General features: G+C 34.1%; 1 protein-coding gene across 2 annotated transcripts in view; it reads left to right on the top strand.

The window, feature by feature from the left end:
• Nucleotides 1–22,190, top strand: part of ZBBX (zinc finger B-box domain containing) — a 102,215-nt gene that overhangs the window by 13,104 nt on the left and 66,921 nt on the right. For both annotated transcript variants that reach the window (XM_063114704.1, XM_063114696.1), the window contains exons 5-6: nucleotides 797–906; nucleotides 6,824–6,919. In XM_063114704.1, the coding sequence (XP_062970774.1) occupies nucleotides 797–906; nucleotides 6,824–6,919 (206 nt within the window). The remainder of the gene's footprint in view (nucleotides 1–796; nucleotides 907–6,823; nucleotides 6,920–22,190) is intronic.

The raw sequence follows: 22,190 nt of genomic DNA, 5'->3' as shown, positions 1-22,190 counted from the left end.
AAATTTTATCCAGGATTTTTTTTTTGGGGGGGGGACCTTATTTTTGTCAAAAAATATGAACAGAATATAATTTTAATAATAGCATTTTTCAAAAATGAGGACTTTCACAGCACTCTTCCTTCAACTTTATTGTTATAATCTTGTAACTAGGGAGAAAATTTAGCAGCATAAAAATTCTAAATTAAAACTTTACTCTAGAAAATTAAAAGAATATTGAAAAATTGCTTTATATTTTCATAAATTATTTAACAAGAGCAAAAACCAAAAATAAAATTTGAATTTATAATAATTCCGAAGGAAATAAGATAGTTTTCTGAAAGATAAACATTCGATTTTGAATGGTTAAGTTAATTTGATAGAACAAATTCTAAAAATATGTATGATACAATATTTATTATTTGTATTTAAATACATATATTTAGTATAAATAAATAATAATATAAATGCTTAGAAGTTGATCTATGTGGACTTCAGTTTGATCCAGAGTTGGGAAAGAATGCCATAAGAATTCCATCAGGAGCATAGTTTTTAACATTCTGTAATTCTATACTTTCAGTTCAAGTGAGTTTAAGCAGCGCAGATATGGGGGGACACGTGGCTTTGTGCTCACGGAGGAAGTGGGGCCTACCGTGGCCTCCGCAGTCTACTGGGAAGATTAGACTTGGCTGTATATCATTCTTATTGAGCAGCTAATGTTTAAGTACTATTTGAGAATTTAGAAATGTGCATGGTTTCATAACTTGATCAGAAAACTAAACATATTTTAAAGTGATTAGTCTGACTTTTCTCCTTCTAGAGCCGGTGAAACGATCAGTTAATTATAAAATGTCAACTTCTTCTGAAAGTGAAAAACCCAAGATAAAAGGGAAAGTTTGTGGTCAGTGTGAGAACAAAGCTGCTCTACTGGTATGTACATTATAATAAGCAACCGTAATAGAACTTTCACATGGCCTTGGCCACTCTCCTGACTTAACCGGCTTTGGTAGCCCTGTGCTTTTCTCTCATCACTGTGTCTGTGGGTGAGGTGTGCACGCTGCTGGGTAAGGCCAACACCTATACTTATTCACTGACTCATTCTTGTTTAAGGCATCACCTTAAATCTTGTCCTTTCTCCTTTGGATCATGCCTATCAGCCCATAAACATGGGGCAGCATCTTCCATCTAAAACCCACACCAAAACCAAGCTACAGTAAAATTTCTTTTCAAACTCCAAATCTCCCTCTGTACCTCACTACGGTAAAATTTTTTCTGAAGAGCTGTCTACACTTGCTGTCATCATATTGTCTCTCTCTCAATTTTTTTTTATTGTGGTAATATTTACTTACTGTGAAATGGAAAGAACTTAAATGTACAATTTTGATAAATGTCTATACCCCTATTAAGATATAGAACATTACCTTCACCCCAGAAAGGTCCTAGGTGCCTCTTCTAATCAATTCCACCACAAAGGCAAGTAATGTTCTGATTTTTTAACACTGTAGATTTGGTGGTACCTATTCTTGAACTTTATGTAAATGGAATGATACAGTATATATTTTTTGGCTTCTTTTGCTCCTCCACATGGAGATTCATCCACACTGTTAAATTAATCAGTAGTTTTTTCATTTGTGTTACTGAGTAGTATTCCATTGTATGGATATACCACAATTTGTTTATTTATTCACATGTTGAATGACATTTGGGTTTTCTTTCTTTTTCTCTTTCTTTTTGCTATTGTGTTTAAGGCTGCTTTGGATATTTGTGTGTGTCTATTTTGTTTCTCTCAAATGATGTGTATTCTTTCTTTTAAAACTTATGAAGCAAAATTGAAAGAAAAATATAGAAAATAATGCTTTCTAACAGCTCTCTAACTTCCCATTGATGCCAATTTTATAAATATTTTAAAATATTGTGGTAAAATACATATAACATAAAATTTACCATCTTAGCCATTTTGAGTGTGCAGTTCAGTGGCATTAAGCCTATTCATCTTGTCGTGCTACCATCACCAACATCCATCTACAAAACTCTTTGCATCTTGCAAAATTTAAACTCTGTACCTGTTATACAACTCTCCATTTCCTCCTCCGCCCAGCCCCTAGCAAATACCATTTCACTTTCTATCTCTATGAATTTGACTATTCTAAGAACCTCATATAAATGAAATCATAACAGTATTAGTCCTTTTGTCACTGGCTTATCTTACTCAGCACAATGTTCTCGAGGTTCACCATGTTGTAGTATGTGTCAGAATTTCCTTCCTTTTTAAACTGAATAATATTCCGTTCATGTATGTACCATATTTTATCTATTTATCTATTGATGGGCACTTGGGCTGCTTTCAAATTTTGGCTGTTGTGAGTAATGCTGCTATGAACATGAGTGTACAAATGTCTCTTCAAGATCCTGCTTCCAATTCTTCGGGGTATATACCCAGAAATGGAATTGCTGGATTTCCATTCCCTCTTGAACCTTCTCCATTCAGTCTCGGATCTCCCCTACTATCCAGCAACCATCCCTATTACCACTATCACCAGTGACTTGCACATTGTTAAATACAATGGTCAGTTCTCCATTCTATTCTTAATCTATTGGGAAAACTTGATACAGCCTCTCTCTCCTCCTCTATGACTGTTCACTGGGCTTCCTCTGGGACACCATGCTCTCTTGTTTTCATTTTATTTTGTTGGCTATTTCTTCTTAGTCATCTTTGCTGGTTTTCTGTATTTCTTGACCCCTTAATGTTGGAGTGCCACAGGGCTCAGTCTTTATGTGTCTTCTCTATTCTATCTATACTTACTCTTTAGGCAATTTTATCTGTTGTCTGGGCTTTAAAGACCATATCTATGCTGATGATCCCAAATTTGTACATCTATCCCATGTCACTCCCCTAAACTTTTGACTCAAACTGTCTTCTCAGCACCTCTGCTTAGATGTCTAATAGGCATCACTAGCTTCTTATATTCAAAACTGAGCCCTTGATTTTTCTCCAACAAAGATCTTTTCCCCACAATCTCCTCAGATGGATAAGTGTCAACTCAAATGTTCCCTACCCTGACAGCCCTTTATAAAATAGCAAAATCCAAGTTTCACTCTCATTTTGTGAAGCTACTTCATGGTGTAATGTTTATCACCATTTGTTATATGTTTATTTGTTTATTTTCCACCCACCTACAATGTAAACTGTATGAAGGTAGGGGTTTAGTTTGGTTTATTGCCTTGTGGCCCACCACCTAGAATTATGCCTGCAGTGTAGTAGGCACTCAACAAGTATTTATTGAATGAATCATTTCTTTAAATCTATTCCATATATAGACTTTTCCTTAATTTACACATATTTTTCTTTCAGTTAGCACTGCCAGTATCTTTTGTAATTTAACATACTACACATATGGAGAAAGCAGTTTCCCCCTCAAATAATTTACTGATTATAAATAATATTTGTAGATTATGCTATAGTTTCAAAGAAGTTAGTCATGATAATTTCTGATATAAGGCTATATTGCTTGTCTTATTTAATGGCAGTTTTAACTGAGCTCAAAGAGTTACAATGCTATACATCTAATAAAGAATTAATCATAATATTAAATGTAAAACCCTGGCTTTTGGTATGATGCTCTTACTATTACATCATAGTATTTTTTAAAATTTTATATCATGGTGGACAATAATTTAAGGCAATCTTAATAGATTATAACTATCCAGAAATGTGTAAAAAATATTTTAAAATCCTAATATTTCTTGAGCTGGAAGTATGAAAACTAAAAGGGACTTGTTTAATCGAATCGTGGCCTGATAATGACCTGAAAAAGGATCTGTGGGGAAGCTATGAGTCAATATTTCTCGTGAATCCTACTCTGTACTGAGCAGTTCTTAAAGGTCATAGAACTTGAACAGTATGGTATAAGTAGATAGGGCTTAACCTGGAAGTAAAGGGTCTGGTCTTCTAGAGGGAAGGGAAAGTAAGATGAAGGATATGCCATATAGGATAAATGCCATCTGCCTTAGATGAAAAGTAGATGAGACTGACAATATATGTAGTTATTAAAGAGCTGATTGCCTGAAAACTGTTGTATACAGAAGCCAGAATTTAGGCCCTAAACATTCTTCATGAATTTTGCTACGACTTTAAGAAAGAATGTTCTTTTTGTGTGTGTGTGTGTGTGTGTGTGTGTGTGTGTGTGTGTGTGTGTCTTTTTCGTGACCGGCACTCAGCCAGTGAGTGCACCGGCCATTCCTATATAGGATCCGAACCCGCGGCGGGAGCGTCGCCGCGCTCCCAGCGCCACACTCTCCCAAGTGCGCCACGGGTTTGGCCCAGAAAGAATGTTCTTTGTTTTAAAATGAATGCAATATTTTATGATAGTTGTCAAAACACAATAAGCTATTTAAAAATTTAAATTAGGCAGATCTAATGAACTAGACTGTACTGTTAAATGTTGAGGTTATTTTGTGTTCTTAGCTTCTATTCTGGTATGTGGTTATGCTGTCAATTAAATAAATATATATATGAGGGTACTTCAGAAAACTTGTGAAAAAATGAAATTAAAAGATAATACAAATCTTTCCATAAACTTCTTGAAGACCCCTTGTGTATGTGTGTGGAGTTTTTTTGTTTGTTTGTTTGTTTTGTTTCCTCCTTTCTTTCATGTGGGAAAATTGTGTATGGCAGATAGAGGTTAAGAGCTTGCATTTTGGAGTTTTGAATTTCAGCTTTACCTGTTATTATCTATGTCACCATTACCAAATAACTTAATCTCTATTTCTGTTTTCTCATTTGTAAAATGGGATAATAACAGTAGTCTATACCTCCTTTACCTCAAAGTTATTGAGGATAATGGGTTAATTCAAGTGAAATATTTAGCATTCTGTCCTGCACATAGAAAGGAGACAATAAATTGTGTGTTTTTGTTATTGGCACATTTTCTTATGACCTAATGTATTTGCGTGTATTGATGGCAAAGATAAAATCCCAAACTTCCAAATTTCTTATTTTTAAAAGAAATTCCATTATCTTTAGAGTATCTCTATATCGCAAAACTGACATGGATAGTTAGAAAACTATATATTAATTTGGCAAATGTGAATAATTTAATTAAACTCAAATGGATTCTGAAGGCTTAGCACAATTGATCTGGCACTCATCAAATTAACCGGATATTTATTAAAACTACGCTTGGGTATTCCATCATTGAAGAAGCGTCTGTGGTGGAATGGAGTCTTTAACTACGTTTCTAGCATGTTTCTGCCAGTTATACAAACTGCCTAAAAAGATTTTCCAGTTGGCGGTCATTTTAACTCAACTTAAATCCAAATATGCTGTATAACAAAACATATAAGCTTACTCTGCAACTCCGGCTTTGATCTTTCAGTCCAAAAATTTCTGTTTGGCCACTTTCATTAAAAGTCTGTTGTTAACATCTATGTGGCTTAGAATTATATACTGAAACTGATTTTAAGTTCTCTATATTATCTTGCAAAAACAGTGCCAAATATTTACAAGAAATTCATTAAAATATTATCAGATGTGTTAAATAAAAAAATAGAGTTTAAAAAAATCTATATTAATGTGATAATACTACCATACATTTATGTGAAATTATAGTTTTAAAAAAATGATTTCACACTTAAGAAATATAGATTTAGGATAATGTTGTTGTCATTATTTCTCTAAGATACTGTGACTCTTGAAACAAGGTTTGAAAAACTAGGACTAGTTCCTGTGCTAGGGATAATGTTTGGTTTTCTTCTGCTTAAATAAAAAATCAAGTTCTGTATAGTTAATTACATTTGAAAAAATACGTTTGGATTTTGATAAATACCATACGATGCAGTCATTGGAAATATTAGACTTTATGTTATTGCAGATTTTATCAAGATTTTTCAGCTTGGGCCAGACTGAAGAAAATGAGGGATCTCAGCCATTTGCACTGCTGTTTATCACGTTGTCAGGGGCTATTGAAGCAGCGCTGTAACTGCACAGTAGTGATTTCATTTGCAGTAAAAAATTCATTTTCTTTTCTTTTTACTTTCAGCCCTACCTGGCACCATCATAGGTACAGGTATATTACATTATTCAATTTATCCATAAATTTTAAACATTGTGTTTTAATATCATAGAGAATTTGGAAAATAAATATAAACTTGTCCATAATCATTTCATTAGTCATAAACATCACTTACATTGTGATGAAGTTCCATTCATTTTTTTTTCCCTTATTGTTTCTTTCCTTTGGAGACTCTACTAAGAACACTTTTAAAACTGTGTTTTGAGAATCACCAGTGAAGAAATATATGGGGATTTTTGGGATCAAATAGTATACATATCATTTGAAACTAATTATGCCATGTAAATCCATATAGAAAGATAAAAAAACTCAAAAAAAATGAAGGAGTTTTGACTCAGTCATAATGCTGTTTAGTTTCTACCAAGCCAAGAAGTTTGACATGAGGCTACTGGTTGTTTTATGATTTATTCATAAATTTTACATGTATATACTCATCTAACACATATACCTAACACTGGCATTGCAGCTATTACATTTATTTTGATAAGAGAGTAATTAGTGCTTACAAGTTAATTTTCCTCAAAGAGTTAAATCTTCACATGTACAAATCGTTATTCCTTTTTTTTTTGGTAGCTGGCCAGTATGGGGATCCGAACCATTGACCTTGGTGTTATAACACTGCGCTGTGTCATATTTTTGGTTTCTCAATTCTCATGATATCTAGGCATGTAATTGGAAAAATAAATATAAGGAAAATAACATCTTTATTCAAACATTTTCTCAAAATCATGCTATTATAAGATTGTATGATTGTATTTTTAAAAATATCTTTTAAGGTATGCCTTGAATGTGGAGAAGATTATTGTTCAGGCTGCTTTGCTAAAATTCACCAGAAGGGGGCACTAAAGCTCCACAGAACAACTCTTTTGCAGGTATGACTTTCTAAAACGCTTTACTTGTAGTGTATTTGTAAAATATTTCAACATAAAGACATTTAAAACATGTTTAATTATCTAGAATTCAGGATGTCTTACATTAATTTCTAAAATTCTATTACGTACAGTCTTTGACATATATCTTAAAATTATTTTACTAAACACTAATCTAGATTCTGTGTTACTATTTAAACTCTGTTTTAATATAGTTGCTGAAACACTTAGCTTGATTAGAGTCTTTACATTATGCATTCTATCTGTGAACTTGACATTTAAAACTTAGACAATATTTTTATCTATCGTGGTTTCAAATGAACACAAAGTTTATTTTAAGTATTATTTCTATCGAGTTTATATATAAAAATCTCTTTTGTTTTCTTTTCATGTTTATTTTAAAAAGTAGTCTTTTATTTGTTCTCACCCATTATAATTTAGATAGGCCTATTTTACAGTTTTCTACTTTTTCTTCTACATATCAGGACCTTTTATTTATTCTTATATGGTCATTGCTTTTTGAAATAACCAAACTCAAACTCTGGCAGATGTCTTTAAAATTCTAACACTTAAACAATAAATATGGTTTGATCTAAACATAACATTACACCAGTGACATTTAATGATTCTATTGGTTTGTCATAGATTGCAGTCATTTTACAGTAATTTATTCAACAAATATTTGTTGAGTACCTTCTAGGAAGTAGGGTCTGTGCTAGGCAGTGACATTATACAGAATAATAATGCTAAGATCCTGCCTTTAAGGACCTGGAAATAAAAGTGAGAACCAAGGACCTTGTGTAATGGGTTAATAATTTTAGTATTTTCTTGTAGGCAAAGGGACGAAGATGATCAGATCTGTATTTAGAAATATCACTGTTAGATTTCAATCTTTACATGCTATCTTGATATAAATATTGATAGCTTTCAAGGATTTTTTTTTCTAATTTATCAGTATACAATGTCATTGATTTTCGTGTCCCTTTACCAATTCCTCCGTTTCCCCTTTCCTCCCACCCCTCTCCCCCATCACTTTGAGATACCATCTCACTCCAGTTAGGATGGGTAATATCCAAAAGACTGAGAATGATAAATGCTGGCGAGTTTGCAGAGAAAAAGGAACTCTGTTACACTGCTGGTGGGACTGCAAAATGGTGCAGCCTCTATGGAAAATGGTATGGAGGTTCCTCAAACAATTACAGATAGATCTACCATACGACCCAGCTATCCCACTGCTGGGTATATATGCAGAGGAATGGAAATCATCATGCCAAGGATGTTTTTGATCCAAGTTATGATAACTGCAAATCATAAAATAGACCTAACTTATTTACCAAAGTCAGTTACTTTTGAGAAGCCACTCAGTGTTTAGAGACTCTGGGTAGAAATGAAAGAGAGAGAACAAAAAACAACCCACTACTTTGCTCCCTCAAAATATCATAATTGAACAGCCATGAGAAATGAAAACCAACCTATATAAAGGTAAATATAATTGTTAAGTATATAAATAATATGGAATTTAACTAAAAGCAATCCAGTTTAAAAGATGAATAGTATAATTAGCCCACTGTGAATCCATATTGGGAATTTTTCACTCAGTGATTTATTCAGCACATTTTCTGAGCTATCAGTCAGTGGATATATGCACTGGGCTAGCTGATGTGTAAGATACAGAGAAGAACGAGGCATAACTCCTTCCCTTAATTTCAGTATTTGAACTTTAAGACTTGCCCACGTTTGATTCTCTTTCCTTCTCTCTCCTTCCTTTCCCTCTCCCCTTTCTTTTTTTCTCCTCTTTCTCTCTCTCTACATGTCTCCGCCTAACCCTCTTCCCCCAATTTTAAATGACAATTAGGCTTTGCCATGATAGGGTTTATTGTTATCCAGACACATATATGATGTGGGTCAAATCATACACACTAAAAGCCACAAAACATAGATTATATTTTCTAAGCATTGAGCATTTTTCTATTCCATATTAACATCATTAAAATGGATGAGTCCTATCTCCTAACACTGAAGAATATGATCATTGTGGATTAGAATCTCATAAAGTTTTAGATGTAGAATGGTTGAGAAAATTTAAAAATATTTACTGAGTATATACCTCATGCCATTCACTTTCTTTTGTAATTAGAAATGTACATTGCTTCTTGTGTACACCTTTCTTCAGGTCATAAATACCTTTGCACAGAGAATTTAAGGCAACCTACAGGCTAGTTTTTCCATGTTTACTAAGGTATAATTGACAAATGAAAATTTTATGTTTTTAAGGTGTACAAGTTTGACATTTTGATATATATGTACCGCTACATTATGAAATAATTGCCAAAGTCAATCTGATGAACATTTCCATCACTTCACCTCATATCACTAGTTTCTTTTTCTTTTTATGCTAAGAACACTGAAGATACCGCCGGCATCACGTTTTCTAGTTTTGACTGCAGGGAGGAAAGTTTGGTAAGCCACAAATAGTAAAATGGTATTTAAGTTCCTAGTGAACCTCAAATTGTTTAAGACACATTTATCTCTAAAAGCTAACGTGGATGAATTTCACAATATTCATACAAGTCAAAGAGCGTGGCAAGTAGTCATGAATCCTTCATAGTTTCTTCAAATACGGGGGTTCTTTTATGCATATAAAATCAAAGTTAAATAACGATAAAGAACCGTGTGTCTTCCGTGCTCATGTTTCCTCTCTGTATTGCCCTCCCATCTGTGGAGACTAAAGTTACTACCTGGTGCTGTCACAGGGAGAGTTGTGGGAAGTGCATTGTTTGCTAGGAAATCGTGAGGTTGGCACTTAGGAAAGAGCACGCACGGACCTCCTGTACTGGGGGGTAACCTACATGCCGTTAGTCTCTTTTCACATACCATCATTTCACCTCCTGAGATTGCTGAGGAATGAAGTGCTTTGAAGGAGAGAATTTTTCCAGATAATTCAAGTAAATTAGTTAATTTATTCATAAAACAAAAATTTTAAATTGAAAAAATTGTGGTTTTGTTTTGTTTTCCTTTTTTAGATTCTACATATAAGTGAGATCGTGCAGTATTTGTCTTTCTGTGTCTGGCTAATTTCACTTAGCGTAATGTCCTCCAGGTTCATGTTGTCAAAAATGGCAGTATCTCTCTCTCTCTTTTTTTTTTTTTTTTTAAGGCTGAATAATATTCCATTGTATGTATATAGGTTTTCTGACCACACACATACACACACAAGTAACTATATGAGGTGCTAAATATATTAATATTCTCAACTGTAGTAATAATTTCATTATGAATATGTATATCAAAATATCAGGTTGTACACTTTGAATATATGCAATAATAGCAAACTACATAAGTAAATAAAGTGTTTTCTTTTTTTTAAGGAAACTATTTCAAAATGTATTACATACTCCCTTTCTTGGTAAATAGAGTACAGTAAATACAGTTTCACTACATGTTAGTGATTCATGCCCATTATAATGGCCACCTGTTCTTAGAACACTTAATAAGAAAGAGGCCTCAAATAGCTGATATAGTATGTATAACCATACATTCTTCCTAAGGTATTTGCCCTTCTGGTTAGTACTTCATTTTTCTCCTGTTTCATGGCCTTACCCGTTCTCTCCCATCATTTCTTGACTCTAATCAATTGTCCCTTTAGCTATCTGCCATTTTCTTCTTATTTCTGTCTTCTGCTTAACGTTTTAGTTTTTTCCCGTCACGATGCTTTTTCCTCTCCTCTTTTCTGTCATTCTCTTTCCCTGTGCATTAAGGTCTAGTTGTTGTGCCTTAGCCTCGATGGCCATTTGGTCAGTAACGAATGGATATCTCTTTTGCTTAGCCCTCATTAATCAGTCATATGATGTTTTTCATTTTTTACCATTTTAGTAATTATTAAAGTCATGAGGCTTTGTTGACTGCTTAATTTATACCCAGTTTGAGAAATTAGGGCAGACATCTGGTAGATGAATATTAAGCATTACTATATCAAAAGCAAGCATTCTGGGCTAATGGCTGTCATTCTTTGCATTCTTTAGGCTATGCTGTTGTTTTTGATTATTATAAAGTATAGCCAAATTTGATAGCTGCAAACCATTTCAGCCCCCGTCTTACAGCTCAGTGACTCCTGTGAATTCACAGTCAGCAGGAACCATTTTGTATAAGCAAATCTTGTTTTACTTAAAAGATAAACCCCTGAAAAATTGAAGGCAAACTATTACTGTTTACATGTTGACTAACATTATGATTTCAAAGGGTCTTTCTTTTGATTTATGATTGATTTATACGTGGCAGTGATTCAAAACACTTCAAGTTTTTTTTTGTTTGTTTTGTTTTCTTGCTTCTGAGACCTCTGTTAAGTAGGCAGTTATCTGCAAAATAAAGCATAAATGCATAAGGGAAACTACTAAGGATAAACATTCTACTTCTAAATTTAGAAAGATTGTCAACACTAAGGGTTGAAGCAAAAGGTTTTTCAGATGAGAAATAAGATCTTAATATATGAGGGATTCCTGTTTCCTTTTAACAACACATGATCAGAAAGAAGAGACAAGGTTAATCAGAGAGAATAAAAGATGAGGGAAAAAAAACAAACAAAAAAAGCATTCTATTGTGAAGTATGACAAGCACAGGGAAGTTAGATTAAGCAAATCATTAATAGATTATGGTAAGTATATTTCTTTAATTGAAATGGAGATTTTCTTAACTGGAAAGAAGAAACCTTGGGAATGGGAGTGATTAATATTGAAAGAATGGATAATTGAGACAGAATTGCCATGTTTTCTGGTATGAGGCATATATATGTATATATATGCAGCCTCTTTTTATCTCCAAAGAATGGTATGTTATATAAATATGAGTTCATATGTGAAAATGTGTCTACGTGAACATACTTACAGGAAAATAATTACTGGGCCGAACCTCAGTTATTGTCAGAATATAATTTATGCTTGCTAACTTTGTAATAGTTATACATTTTTTAAATTGACAATGACTGGTATCATCTTTTAGGATCACACTATCATTATTTTGTTAATGTTCAGGGTAAAAATCACAGGAGTCCCCTTGCCTCAATTTGGGACAATTCTCATAGGCTTTTACAGGTCTTCTCTTGTGATTGGCAATTGCATCAAAGTTTAGCTTTTCCTTGCTCAATCCTCCTTCCTTCACTCGCCCACAGTGTACTCAGAGCACTCTCCAGTAAAGCCCAGGCAGGCAAATCTCAGCATTTATTTCCTGGGAAAATGGGAGCATGATAATATGGAATTCAGAGTAAAATTATAGATAATTGTTGAGAATGCTGGAAATTTTGAAGGTCAGTACAAAGCATCTCTTTTTTGCTTTCCAAATTCTGAACCAACTGAGAAATAGACATTGAAGTCAGAAGTTAGAAATCAAAATATCAACTTTATTATTGACATAATCAGAATTGGTGGTTGTGGCTTGCATGTTAAGAAGACAAATTCAGTTTCCTGATACTTTCTTATATTGAGTGTTTTATTTCTCAAATTGTTCACCTTTCTCTTTGGCAGGGCAGGGCCTGCCCAAAGGCTTTGTGGATGTCTAGGTTGTGATGCATCACTCCCCGGGCAGGCAGCTCTTAAAGAGTGACCCCAAAGGGACAAAGTTGAGCATGCTCCATTGCTTCTCCCCAAATCACCAATAAGACAGAAATACATGGATGGCAAGTAAATGTTTCCCCAAAAAGGAATTATTATGAATTCAGAAGATTTTAGAATCCAGATCATGTAAATATCCTGAAAAATGTAAAAGTTGCTATCTGTAAATATTAGTTAAGAAATAAAATATTTAAAATGTATATACACAACTAAATATTGTCATTTAAAAAATCTGTTTCTTAAATATGAATAATGCTTATTCCTTACACTATGAGTCTGTGTTCATTGCCCGTCAATTTATCACCTTGCACTTCCTCTGTCAAAGGATTTTTAAAACTATATTGCTATTGACTATTCACTCTTACGTATCTTATGATAAATTTCAAATCTGTGAGGAGGGCTATTTCTGTCTTGTTCATCACTGTATTCTCAGTACTTAACATTGTCCCTGGCCTATATAATCAATTTTCGAATGAACGAAAATATGAATGAGTCCCTAATGACAGGATGAAGCTCCTGAAATAACTTAAAACTATGCTTATTTATCTCTGAATTTTGAAAGCCAAAGAGTTTATTAACCAAAGATTGGATAATTTAAAGAATTTATTATATATTAATGTGTTATGATGGTGAAGCATTAACAAACACTTTCCTCTCCAGTGTGAGAATCTGACCTTAAGTTAACTTTCTAACATTTCCCCTGGGAAACTAATAAAGGTAGTAAGGTCAGTTATGCTCTAGGCAACATATTTAAGGTAAATATGACCTCTGATTGGCAAATTATATCTAAAAAGGGAGAACTATACATACGTAGAGTAAGCTATAACACCCTGAATGCAATGAGTTTTGTAATTGTCATCTCCACTGTTGGGATCTGGAAGCCATGAGATGGGGATTGGCTCTGGTAGGAAGTGAGGCTTCTAAACCAGGTATATCCTTCTCTTGCCTAAGCTGTACTTCTGCCTGAAGTCCTGCAAGAGCCCACCAAAAAGGAACCACTGACGTTGTCCTGATGGCAAACTGTGCTCCTGTCCTTATCCTTCTGAGTCGACTGATGCCAAGAGTGGTTTGCTGCTAGTCTTGAGCATCTGAAAGTTTAGCTAGCCTAGGCAGATTCCTTGGTGAGCATTGCATTTAAATCTTTGATTAATCAGTATTTCAAAAAATAGGATTGTGGGATGCCCCCAAAATAAATTAAAAACATTTGTCCAGGAATTATTGACAAGAATTTTTAAAAACAGCTTTATTGAGATATGATGCATATACCATATAATTTATTCATTTAAAGTGTACAATTCAATCCATTTTAGCATATTCACAGGTATGTGCAGTTATCAATACAATTAATTTTAGAACATTTTTATTACCTCAGAAAGAAAACCCATACTGTTTTGCTACTATCCATTTTTCTTATTCTTCCGGCTGCCCACCCTCCCTTCCTTTGGGACTAATCTACTTTCTTTCTCTATAATTAACCTATTCTGAACACTTTATATAATTGGAATAATATGATATGTGGTCTTTTATGTCTGGCTTCTTTTTCTTGCATAATGTTTTCAAGGTTCATCCATGTTGTGCCATGTGTCAGTATTTCATTTATTTTTATGGTAGAATAATATTCCCTTGTATAGATACAGCACATTTTGTTTATTTATTCATCATCTTATAGATATCTGGATTGTTTCCACCTTTCAGCTATTATGGATGAAGCTGCTATGGACATCTCTGTGTGAGTTTTTGTGTGGACATATGTTCTTATTTTTCTTGACTAGATCCCTAGTAATGGAATCTCTGGGTCATATCATAACTCCACTTTTTATTGTGTGTGGAACTGCCAGATAGTTTTCCAAAGTGTCTACAGCATTTTGCATTTCCATCAGCTGAGATCAAGGGTTCTGATTTCCCTACGTCCTCACCTACACTTATTATTATCTGACTTTTTGACTCTAGCATCTTAGTGGGTATGAAGTAGTATTTTATTGTGGTTTTGATTCATACTTCCCCGATGACTAATGATGTCAAACATCTTTTCATGTACTTAGTGGCCATTTGTATATCTTCCTTGGAGAAATGCTGACAAGAATTTTTAAGAAGACCTACATGTGGGACAGTTTAATATCTTGCATTTCAGTGAAATTACATCTGTGGTGATGAGTTTTAGATGCTAGTGCTAAGAAAAGCTAGGGAAAGGGAAACAAACACAATTGAAAGGGGTGGAGACAAAGGAGAGTAGGGCTTCTAATCCCATCAGTGAAAAGTTGGAAGAACACAAGTGGTTTAAGTATATTACAGGCACAAGTGACAGATGGAGCAACCAATACAGTAGAGAGGGTAGCTGCCGAACAAGGGTTTAATGCAGAGATGGCCTGAATCAATCTCAAAGGGAGAGGAGGGTGTTTCTGTGATGTTTATGCTAAGGGAATCTTTAAGATAAAACTCATATATGCAATCTCAGAATCTTGCAGGAATATTTGTGGGGCTCAGATTAAATGACAACAAATATAAACATATTTTGCTCATAGCAAGTGCTCCATGACTTAGGTTTTATTGGTCAGGATATACTGTAGTATCAGTAGAAATTCAACCCCATTTCTATACCACCTACATTTAAAGCCTTGCAAACAAAGTAATATTAATGATAATGAATCCAAAGAATTAGTGAAAATTACTTTTTTGTTTAGGGCTCTTTGCTTTTTCTTTTTCTCTTTCTACAGATTTATTGAGGTATAATTGATACACAAAAAACTGCTATATTTAATGTATACAAATGATGGATTTGGACACGTGAATACACCTGTGATATCACCACCACAGTCATGGTAGTAAATATATCCATCACCTCCAATGTGTCACGTGTCACTTGTTTTGTTTTCTTTCTTTCTTTTTTTTTGTGGTAAAACACATAACATGAACCTAGAAGACATTACGCTAAATGAGATTAGTAAATCACAGAAGGACAAATACTGCATAATTCCACCTACATTAAGTACCTAAATTAGTCAAACTTATAGAAGCTGAAAATAGAATAGTAGTTGCTAACACATGGGAGGAGGGGAAACGGAAATGTTTTAGAGTTAACGCTAACGAGATAAATAAGCTCTAGGTATTTGCTGTTCAACGTCGTGTCTATAATATGTTATTGTACACTGAGGGCTGTTTTCAAAAGAGTCATAGTGATATACATTTTGAAAGGTTTTATAAAAAAGCAGTGGAGTAAAGTTTAAAAGCTCAATTTATCAGAATACATTTAAAAGTACAGAATTCCTCCCTGTCCAAATAGAGAATAATAGAATCTCAATTTTGGAGCATCATTTGTAAACCATAAAGATCATTAGTCTAATCAAATGTCTGATCTTTCATCAATCACATCGATGCTGGATATTTGAGGAGCCTGCATAATTTGCAGGCAATGCCTATGTTATTTCATGATTTTTTTTGTGGAGTCTGACAAATTTTACAATAGTTTTGTTTGCTATATTGTAAATTCATTAGTCTTTATGGGATAAAAATTGTCCAATTGTGATGTAACAGCAATACTATATTTACAAACCAAATATGACAAATTATTGATTGCTATTTGTTAGTGAGTTTATTCTGCTATGCCTAAAAGTCTGTTATTGAAATCATTGCTTTATAAAGTCATTTGTTCCTCATGTAGGTCAAATGTGAGTAATTGCTGAAAGCAGCTAACTCATCTGGATGCATTACACATGTAATATTAGTTGAAAACAATAGTAAGAACTTGCTAAGGTAATTAATATAGCACATAATTATATGGCATCAAAACTGCAAACAGAAAGCAAGATTGCAGGTGTGAATTTCCTGTGTTATTTTCTTGTTGCGATTCTGGCTCACTTGTAAGACTGCTCTCTAAGTAGAATTTTTTAAGGTTATAATAAAATTTAAAAGGCACAATTATTTAGACCTAAATCACATGTTGTTATTTTTCTTGAGAACAGGCGACTTAAAAAATTTTGACAATATTTTACTTTTTATGCTTTGTGTTGTCTTATTTTAAAATATTTTAACTGGGTTAGATGTGTTTCATTTTATTATTTTCACATTACTTTGCGATAGTACTAAATATTCAGCCCAGATTAATTTTATTCAACATTATCTATCTATTGAATAATAAACTTCATTTATAATCAGGGGCATGTGCTCAGGTCCTTGCTTATTTTTATTATCTCTTTTTGTGTCAAAGATGAATAATAATACATAAATCTTTGATTAATAAAACCTGATAGAAATTAACCTTTAGAGGAAAGGTAAATCTAGGAGTCTATTAAAGTTATATGGCGTTGGAATAAGCAATAAACTTCAGCCACGTGAATTTCACATTTCCCAGATTTGATTCCCATCTAGCTTGTGATAGGTAGTTTTTCATACCATTGATATTTTTGTATTATTCATGCAAATACTATATCTGTTTGTAGAAATATGATGAACAGAACTGGATTTAAGTACATGATACTGCTGTGAATTTCCCCATTGCAATTTTCTTTGACTCCGTAAATATTTAATTTTCTATTTTTTTAATGTATTTACATGGGAGCTTTTTCTCAAATTATGTTTTCCTTTTACAGTTGGAATTCCTGCCCTTTGCCTTTCTACCTTTTCCATCTGGTCTATAGCTAACTTTTTTTTTTCTTTCTTTTGGTCCTATCAGTAGATCAATCTTTGATCAAATAATTTATTGATATCTTTTCTTCAACTTTCATGGTGAATTCAGAGTTGACTTTGGTACAGCCTATTTTTAGGGAATAAGTGTATACTAAGACTGTCCATCTGTAAAGAGGGGATTCATCGAAAAGCAAAATAACAATTTGCTCTAAGAAGATAAAATGTATTTTAATAATGTGGAAAAGTTGAGAGATGGTGCTTATCTTTTTCATCCTTATTTAGTGGATTAAGATGTTCAAAATTATGTATTTTTGTAAGTAAATTACTTTTACTTTGCAAAGTTATTTTTACTAGTGGAAATTTAATGGGCTTATTGTATCCTGTCATAGATCCATGATAATTTGAGGAATTTATCTGCTTGGTGTAGCTACTATTTCTTCCTTTGCATGTAGTTTCCAACTCAGAGAGATTTTATCTGATTTGTTCCTGCTGATTTTAAATAACAGTATTCTTATACTATAATAATGTGATGTATTCAATGTGGTATATAAATAGAAATATGCTGGCAAAATAATCAGAGGCTTCTTTGGATAAATAAATCTTGAACAAATGTTTTGATGATTTTTATTTATTTATTTATTTGAAGTAGTTTCTTTTTATTGTTTTCTGCTTATTACAAAGCATGCTCACTGAAGGGAAAAAAATTCAAAATTACAAACTTTTCTGAAAATCAATTAGAAACACAAAAGTGAGTACTAGAAAAAAGTTTTCTGAAAATCTTTGGAACAAAAGCTTGAAAAACAGCCTATGCTGCACCAAAATTACCAATACTTGAAAAAAAATCATTACTAGGGGATATTCATTTTCAACTAAATTGCTGTTTAACCCAACTGTTATGATGATCAAATTGACTTTTTAAAAATTTTTATTGAATCATAATTGATTATACATATTTTTTGGGTTCAACATTGACATATGTTGATCAAATCAATATTACTAGTATGTATATTGTTACAAATTGTACTTATTCTTTATGCCCCTTGTCCAATCTCTCCCTATCACCCTCTCCCTCCACATCCCCCCTCTAATTACCCTAGATTTCTTCTTTCCTTCTGAAAGAGTAAAGGTTACTCTGTTGATTTGTTGCCTACATGATCTTTCCAATGCTGAGAGGTATGTTCAGGTCCCCCAATATTATCGTAGAGCAGATGCTTCTTCTGTCACTCTGGAATGGGCTTTGTGGAGAGAGACATCTTCTTTTCTTTGGTCTCTGCTGGTGACTCTCCTTGTGTCAATGCACTCTGCGTGGTGGTTGTGGCATCTAGCCACTTTTGTGGTAGCCATGGTTATTATGGTGTCTGTGGTGGGCCACCCATATGCAGGTGATGTTTTTGCCATGCTTCTTGGCACTGGCGGTGTGCCTGATTGTAGGGGAAGTTCTGGTCTCCAACTCTATGCCTCAGGTCCCAGGGTGGGCCCTGAGGCGTTGGCATTGTGTCTGGCTGTGGGAGGGGGGTCTGGTCCCTGGCTCCAGACTTCAGGTCCCTGGGCGGGCCCTGAGGTGCTGGCAGTGTGCCTGAGCAGGAACCAATTTTTTGTCCTTTGCTTACTTCTAAAATGGGGGAACATCCTATGGGGACCAGTACTTGAGCTGTGTAGTTGAACTAAATTGCTGCTTTGCTGCTGATTCCCTAGGGAATGCTTTTTGTGCAGCTCAGGTTTTAATGGTTGACCTTGCTGATCGGCTGTCCTTGCTGTGCCCCAGTGTTCCCCCGGTGGTCCTGTCTCCCCTGCCGCCCATGCTGCAAAAACTTCCCATGGGAAAGACTGTGCTCTGGTCCCTTGTGATGATTCACTGGCCTCTGAGTAGCTCCTTTTGTTCACTTGTGGCTCCTCACTACTATGTGGGTCCACAGGAACCCTGTTAGTGGTCTTGATGGCCTGGGTGCCACCAAGGCCCCCTTCTCCCTTGCCAGCTCCAAGCAACTCCATCCAAAGGGCACAGTAGTGGCTTTTGCCAGCTCCTGCTCCATGCACTCAGCAGCTCCGGCCTTAAAGCGGCCACAGCACGAAATGGTCAGAGTGGATTTTTCTTTCTCTCATTGTGGCTTCTCCCCATCTTCATGCACTCTGTAGGTCTCTCCTCCTCTTCCCCTGAGCTCTAGCAGCCCCAGCTTGGCTGTTGTTGCATTTTTATAGTTGTAAATTGGTTGATTTGTGGGAGAGAGTGACATTGGGGACTATCTATTCCGCCATCTTGACTGGAAATCAATCAAATTGATTTTAACCAAAGACTATGCTAACCTATATTTTTAAACCATGGTCTCATTTATTCTCCAGCTTTGCATATGCTGTTTCCTTAGTAGGGGGACCCTTTTATCCCTACTCTAATCTGGCAGATTAATGAGGTATTAACTAGTACTTATGAACTAAAACTTATTAAAATTAGGAATATGAGGACCTGATAAAATTTTCAAGATTTTTAGTTCCTTGCTTTGAAAGTCCTTGTTTAAAAAGTTAAATATTTGATTCATAATATAATTTAGTTTTATTATGTCATGTTAAATATCTACATAGGGTGACAATGTCAAATATAAACTGAGCAACTTTCTTATAAATTTTATTTTATCAGAAACAAAATTCTGATGATTATTAAATTTTTGGTAAGTCCAAATTCACAACTTATGCTTAAGAAGGTAAAGTAGTTTTGAGACTAAAATGTTTGAGAACTGCTGTTCTATGTAATGTGTTATATACTGCAGCACTGTTATAACTGCAAAAGATTAGAAACAACCTACATGTCCATCAATGAGAGACTGGTAAAAATAATTATGATGCATCCGTATAATGAAATATTCTTAATTTTTTGACTATCAATACATCAAGGATTCAGGTCAGAGAATATTTTTCACAGAGAGCCCTGCAAGAAGTGGGGCAGGTGATTTTTAATAAAAAGTTTATTTTACTATAAATTGAAGCATAATTCTTTCATATACACATGTTGCTGCCATAACATGACATATGATTCCTGAAAAACTTCCCGTTCTGGACAATTACCCGTATAATTAACAGGGCTTGAGGGAAAATTAGGCTTAGGGAAAGAACACTCAAATCCAATGGCATTTTGTAACCAGAGCCCTAACAAAAACAGTTAATAATCATAGTTAAAACACTAGTATGTGTGGCCTAGTTGCGCTTCCTTCTCTGTGATGTAGGTCCTGGTAGTAATTTGCTTCCAACAGTGATCATTTTCATCAAAGTGAAAAATCTGAATCACAACATATCATTCTTTATTGATCCACTGTTTGAAATCAGGGGGAGTGTCATTACAGCTTCTTTATCTACAACCATACTTTTTCTAGATAGCTTAACTTAATGGAATGCATGGTTGTTGAAGCCATTAAAACAGTCAGAACTTGCACTGAGAGGCATTTCTATAGATTTTCAGCTTTTTTTCTTAAGGTCTTTATATATTGCTAAGGTTTTGGCTTTAATTACAAGAAAGCTTGCCCTTGATTGCTTCCAAACAGTGACATGCTGAAAAAGAAAAACTTAAGAACCAGTACAACTCTGGAGTTATACTGACGTCATTTTCCTATTTACTAGTTGCATGTGAGGTAATTCACATCAAAGAAATCAGAACAAACCATATGTGGGAAAATATTCCTGATATGAGAGGGAAGTCTTCTCTCAAAGGCCAGGCCCAAAAAAGAATTATTTGTACACACACACACACACACACACACACACAACAATTAAAAAATTTTCCATTAGTACACCTAACTTGAACTTCCTGAGATGATTTTATAGTCAAAGCTATCCTAGTGCCAACCATATTTAACAATCACTGCAACCAATGAATTTATGTTTCTTAAGTTCTGCTGTAACACATTTTTTTTGTGCGTATGTGTATGTCTCTATCTCCACCTCTACATCTATTTGCTAGCAAATTCAAATGAACTAACAGAACTCTTCTGCAGTGTTTAGAGCTTTTAGTTTTTAATGTAAGGATGTGGAGGAAATAAATCTCATCTAAAATTTTACAACTGGAAAATCAATGAAGGTTAGCTCTATGAAAGGAGATATTCCCACTTTTTTTTTTTTTTTCAGACTTGCAAAGTAACATAGATGTAAACTATGTGTGAACTTCTTTCAGCTGGATCTTCTGGATCACAAAAGGAGGCATGTCTGTCAACGAGATAATTAAAATTTATTGCTGGATCACAAGGGTTTTGGATGATGATAGTAGTTAGAGTTTTGAAGTACTGACACTGCCATAAAGTATATCATTTTTCGATCTACACTAAAACTTTTACTCTTGGACCTTAACTTCTACAAGGTGCCATCCATTCCAAAATGCTATAAAATATCAACCCTCTTTACTTTGATTAATGATACATTGTCAGAGTGATGAATTCTTCTAGAGTGTAATTTGAAAGATAATATCATTCTAGGGGAAAAAAAAAGTTCAGGTGAAAATTTAGAACAGTTACCAGATGAAATCCTACCATCATACAGTGTAGTGAAGGATGTGGGGGAATCTGGAAATGCTGGCAGTAAATCACATACTATGCTCTAGTTTAAACTTCTATCCTACAGTGAGATATATGATTTACTATGTACCCCGAAGGTACATAGTTTTGGTTTGATTTTAATACATTTTTAGCATGTAGAGCAGTTGCACAGGTAATTTTACATATTTTCAGTCTCTCTCTCCTCCTGTTGCTACCTATTAGTATTGCAATATTTAAATTTTCATCTTTAGAAAGTGAAAAGAAAATTATCTTTGAGTTTTAAAATTTAAAAATATTTTATTAACATATAGAACATTGTTAATGACACTTAATACACATTGTTATCTATTTTAAAGTTTTATAGCAATTACCTTCAAATTCCTGTTTATTAGTTACTTAGTATTTAAAGTGATAGTTGTTATATTATTAAGTGAAGATAATGTGTTTTGTGTTGCAAATCTAGATGTGTTTTTCTAAGTAGAGACTAAAGGTCACAGGGATACCTTCTGAACTGTTCACAGAAGTCACCTCTGG

Source organism: Cynocephalus volans, chromosome 1 (genome assembly GCF_027409185.1).
Source record: "Cynocephalus volans isolate mCynVol1 chromosome 1, mCynVol1.pri, whole genome shotgun sequence".
Taxonomy (NCBI): Eukaryota; Metazoa; Chordata; class Mammalia; order Dermoptera; family Cynocephalidae; genus Cynocephalus; species Cynocephalus volans.
Note: the sequence above shows the minus strand (reverse complement) of the source record. Positions and strands in the feature narration are given on the sequence as shown.